The sequence below is a fragment of the Limulus polyphemus genome, unplaced genomic scaffold (genome assembly GCF_000517525.1).
Source record: "Limulus polyphemus unplaced genomic scaffold, Limulus_polyphemus-2.1.2 Scaffold739, whole genome shotgun sequence".
NCBI classification, from domain to species: Eukaryota; Metazoa; Arthropoda; class Merostomata; order Xiphosura; family Limulidae; genus Limulus; species Limulus polyphemus.
The window spans coordinates 120,645-126,469 of NW_013666349.1; the positions used below are offsets into that span (position 1 = coordinate 120,645).

A 5,825-nucleotide genomic window follows, 5' to 3' on the forward strand; every position below is an offset into this window, starting at 1 on the left:
ATTTAAGCCGTCTCCAGCCATTATTAGTCTCAAAGTGGGTTCCTCGTCATCGAATATGATTGATATATGTTTAAATGGAATTGCTGTGATCCCAGTTTCTTAGGCCATCCTTCTTATGAAAACAGCTGTTGATTTCAAAGTGTGTCTGGAAGCTCTGAGCTTTTATTAATTTCAAATCTTTGTATATTATCTTGTTAACGGAGCTTGGAGATATTCCCTGTTTTACCATGATAAACGTTTGGGTCAATATCGGGGGACTTCTCTGTTTGTAGCCAAAAACCTCACGGCATTGCCTTAAAATCTGTACTCTGAACTCGCTGCTGTCCTAAACGCTCTGCTGGGCGAGCTTTTTTTGCTTCCATGGAGAACATTGAAAGCTTCCTTTACCGAAATGGCATTATATCGTTTGCCAAACTCGTTATAGGAACAGTTTTCTTCGGAAAGGCTGTAAAAACACCCCATTCATAAGTCCTCTCCTTGGCGGGATTGCGCTGTTAAACGGTCTGAACCAAATGTATATAATATAAACATGTTCTCTGTGGTGCCTCACAAGGTACACCCTTGTGGAGATTCACCACTGTGCTAGCATACACAAGTCATCATATAAAGAGCTATAAAACAGTCTGTGTATTGACTATGTGAAAGGTCAAGTTTTGTGACAAAAGTAATACGAATACATTTCAGCAATAGGACTTTTGTCCTTGTAAAAAGATTTACTAATATATCTTGTGTCACTGGCAGAGCATTGCCAAATGTTATGATCAACGTCAACGAAATCATATTAACATTAAAACCGACAGCTCTATTAACACTAAAATATTGTAGATTTAAAGTAAAATGTGGAAATATATAATGGTTATTATTGTAGACACAAATTCTATTTCTTCCAGTACATTCTACCAGCGGAAACGCCGCTCTGCGGATGGCTATTTGTGCTACTAATTACTAATCATAGTAATCATACTTAATTCTAAAAATTGTAAAAAAAAAAATTAACATTTTCTAAAAAAAGTATTATTTTTCTGGGAAGTACTGCATGGAAAAAAAGAGTTCGGATTGTGCTCTTTAGTCATACGCAACTCGTTGCATCAAAATGATTAAATGTACAGAGCTCAAAATGTCCATACAGTTTACTGATATAAACTGTAATGTTTTTATAGATTAAAAGTGCTATCGTTTATTGAAAAAATAATAGTTATTTAAAAACTCCAGTTTTTAATACTACTTTTAAAAATTACATCAATAAAGATATAATCAAACTAGCGAAAGTCGTGTTCTTGTTGTGAGGAGAGTACTTTTATTTAAAATTGTGTTCTACTATAAAGAAATGGTTGTTGCACATACCACAGTTATTTTTTTTCAAATTGTATGAATGCCCAAAGAGTGAAATTTTTTCATGGATTTTTGTTTGTGGTGCCATTCAATAGATATCGATACATTTCATAAGTCTCAATCACTACTTCTGACATCGAGATCTTGTTCTATTTCAGCACAATTTTTCTTTTGAATCTTCTTCTTAAGTTTAAAACACACTCTAATAATACAGAAAAGTCTTTAAACACTGGGCATTCCATCTCTGCATCAATATGTTGATGTTCAAAGACTTTTCTGTAGTTTTGGTTACATACCTAGATACTGACATACACCCTACGTCTATATAATAAGATTATGATTTAACTTTGACATTGAAAGACAATATATTATTAGTATTTTGTAGTACGGTGTCATAAGTTTTACAATCTACAGGTCCCAGATCCCGTTAGCCCACAGAAAACTTTATACGAGACTTGGAAGTCCGCAACTACCAACGAAACGAACGCTGAACCAGAGTAAGCAATACTTGCAACATGTGCAGTTATTGTTAATGTTCTCTTTTGTTCAGATAAGTCTGTGATTTGTTGTTTATTTTGTCGTACTCCGCGATGTTTTTGAATATTCAATCTTACCTTTATAATCAGTATTTGTGTATTAATATCCTCTCTTGCTCTAGTTCTCTGTCTCTCTGGTTCTATTTCATGTTCATGAAATTTTAAACTTGTTATTCATTAATCTTAAAAAAGTAAGTCTAAGCCTAACTAGATGGAAGGATACATATGATTATTTCGATCAACTTAACTCTCTATTATTTATCTAAATCTCATATTTAGAGTCCAAATATTGCAGTCAGGTTCTGACCATGCACCGTTTGCCTTTTACGCTGGAGTACCCTCTGTCAACATGAAGTGGGTATCTGACAAGGTAAGAGATTCTGATGACGAGATTAAGTTTACATTCATGGACAGTAAGAGAGAGAGAAAAAACACAGAGGTAGTACTATTTTGAAGTTTGAGGAACGATAAATTTAAAAGTACGAGATAAATATTCTATCTGACATGGATAACAGAGTAACTTAAGTATGATCTATCAATAAAATAATAGAAAATACGTTGGCAAGCTTGAGGTTCATTGCGTAATCGCTAAAGCAGTGTTTTGTTTATTGGAAATCTATGTAAAAATTATAAAATAATAGAAAATATGTTGGCAAGCTTGAGGTTCATTGCGTAATCGCTAAAGCAGTGTTTTGTTTATTGGAAATCTATGTAAAAATTATTATTGTGAAAAAAATCCTTCTTACGTATGTCGATAAATTTAAACACATGTCCCCCGGTTTATGGACTTGTAACGCTAAAATCCAGGTTCGATTCCTGGACACAGCAAATAGCTCAATGTAGCTTTGTTCTAAAACAAACAAACTTAACAACAGTACAAAAGGATCCAATACAAATTTTGTAGATTTGCAAAAATTACGCAAAAGCTGAAGTACAGACTAATAAAAAAATAGAAATTAATGTAGAACTTAATAACACACGAGCTTACAAGAATGATGATTAATGTACTAATAAGCACAAAGTTATTCATCAAAGATTTGGTGATTTTGTATATAATGGATATTAAGGAAAATTCTTCATAACAGATATACAGTAAAGTACATGTCTTGTATTCTACAAACAGTTTTACCTTTTGGATTTATAGTTTTTTTATTACATTGTATATTTCACTGTTCAATCTAGATGAATTAATTTCACCTTGTGTAGCTATTACACAACAATTTCATGCACAGGATTTCATCATGCTATGTTGATTCAAGCATATTGCTTGCTATTCAGGAAATATGGTGACCATTTGTGATAGTTTCTGGAAAGGCATTGATGGTTCTTCTGACCAATTATATTATTATGACAATCTCAATCAATATAATATAAGTAAACATTCTAAACATTTTATTACTGATTGAAAAACTTCTTGATACATTGCGAGTTTTCTTATCTGACTTTTTTGTGAGTATAAACATGTTGTCAGGCGATCCAGTTCGTGACAATGTAATGAATCTTTGTTAGGAACTTCCCCTTATGATGTTGAAAAATCGTGGGAAGTTTCGTCCAAATCGAACTTAAACTGTGGGAGGAATTTTGTGGACAGACGGACTGTATATATATATATATATATATACAGTACGATAACTTGTTGAGATATTGTATTATTCGTAAAGTACAAATGTTACTCGACAATAAACATTTCTTCAAATATAATGGGAAAACATGCCCATATTCGAGCGCACGGACATACACACAAAGTAAACAAAAGAACTGAAAACAAACTTTAATCAACTGAAAAACGTACTTATATTTTCATAACATTAGCGACATAACATTTTCAATTTTTATCACCCCCGGTGGGTCAGTTCAAAGACTTACAACGCAAATATTCGGGGCTCGATTCCCCGTAGTGGGCACAGAAGATAGCCAAAAATGGCTTTGCCCTAAAACAAAGATATACACGATTCTCCATTTTTTCGAAAGCCATCAGTTACCAAGTGAAGCTTTCCATCAAATTATGTGTGAAGTAAAGAAATATGATATAAAAAAACTTGGTTTTAACACAAGATCTTAAAGATATTTAAGCAAAGAATTAAATAACATAGAAAAGCACACACAAAATTACTATCATAAGTAAATAAATATATATAGAAAAATAACAACACTTAAACCATTGTGTGCTTGTTATAGTTTTCATGATATAACTTCTAAATTAGTAAGCGTATGTTAACGAAATTTGGCAGATTATCAGTTAACATTACAATGCTTTCATAAGCAAAATATTAATTCTTAAGGTTTGTTAATCAAAATTTATCATACTTTTTTTCTTTCTTTTCACTTATTACCTATCCAACATGCAAAGTAATTTTCATTTTAAGATTAAAAATATCTTTATACATCAGAAACTTTTCAAATTTCCCATGTGAAATCTTTGTTTGTTTGAAGTTAAGCACAAAGCTACACAATAGGCTATCTGTGTTGTACCCACCACGGGTATCGAAACCCGGTTTCTATCGTTGTAAGTACGCAGACATATAATGTCCAGATAATTATCAAACGTTTCTTAAGGAAAAACTTGTTATCTTATCTGTTATTTTCACTAATGAATCTCTACGGGTTTGATAGATTTCGCCGATCTCCTAACCAACATAAAAAATTAGGAAATAAATATAAAATATGCTTCTTTCATTCTAGAAGAATTACAAATTATAACACGAAAACATAAATGTTTAGACTAAATAGCTTAAATCTCATAATATTATTATATTTATAATATTGACCTTTCAGCCATGCCTGGCTAACATTACAGAAGTTGTAAAGATGCGGCACACGTGTTACCGTATCCAATAAAATAAAATAGACCTTCAGTCTTTACAAACTGATCCTGTCTTGGCTGGGTTTTAGTAGACATTATATATAGTAGACATTTAGTATACATTATATATGTATATAGATTATTATTATTTATAAATAAGTTATTAAATATATTTTTCTTAAAACACAGAAGCAAACAATTGTATCTTCTAGTTACAAGCTTTGTACTCAGTTGATGCTTGACGTAGTTTGCTAAGCCTTTTAAAATTTCGCATGTGGAGGATATGAAACGAAATTATTTTTTTAGGTTTTATGTATACAGTTGAATAACCAAAAAATCATTAATTACTCTGTCAATATCAAAGAATTCCACTATAATTTATCAAGCTTAGTAACTAAGCTGTATTTTAGCTAGGTGGTTAAGATGCTCGTCTCTCAATCTGAGGGTCGTGGGTTCGAATCCCCGTCCCACCAAACATGCTCGCACTTTCAACCGTGGGGGCGTTATAATGTGATGGTCAATCCCGCTATTTGAGGGTAAACGAGTATACCAAAAGAGGGGCAGTGCGTTGTGATGACAAACTTCTTTACCTCTAGTATTACAATGTTAAATTAGGAACGGCTAGTGCAGATAGACCTCGTGTAGCTTTGCGCGAAATTCCAAACAAAGTTAATTTTGGTCTAAAAAATATGAAATTTGGAGCAGACTAAATACACAATCTACCTGCCTGAAATCTTGGTTTGAAAAAATAAGAGGGACTCCCAACATTTTAAAATTGCTGAGAAAACCACTAGAGAGACATTCTGACCTGTCAATTGGTTAGTCACATATCATATATTGAAGAAAGTGTATATAAGGGACCGTTTCCAAAAATCAGAAGTATCTAATTCGAAGCAGTGCTGCATTCAGCATACCACGTGACACCAAAAATCGGTCTTTAACTGTGTTTTTTAATATTTACTTCTAAATTAAGAAATTGAGCACTGTATAATACTAAGATCTGAATGATAATCTACAATTTGATACCAACTTATTTTTTTAGGTTTTTATGTATATAGTTGAATAACCAAAAAAATCATAAATAACTAATAATGGCTGGAGACGGCTTAAATGGGTAATGAAGAAAAACTTTAATATAAGTTTAACATGACAGC

General features: G+C 32.2%; 1 protein-coding gene across 1 annotated transcript in view; it reads left to right on the forward strand.

Moving 5' to 3' along the window:
* LOC106460275 overlaps positions 1-2,254 on the forward strand; it is a 17,211-nt gene extending 14,957 nt beyond the window's left edge. The window contains exons 7-8 of the mRNA XM_022386949.1: positions 1,747-1,829; positions 2,148-2,254. Coding sequence (XP_022242657.1) covers positions 1,747-1,829; positions 2,148-2,221 — 157 coding nt within the window. The 3' untranslated portion in view covers positions 2,222-2,254. The remainder of the gene's footprint in view (positions 1-1,746; positions 1,830-2,147) is intronic.
* Positions 2,255-5,825: the final 3,571 nt, after the last annotated feature.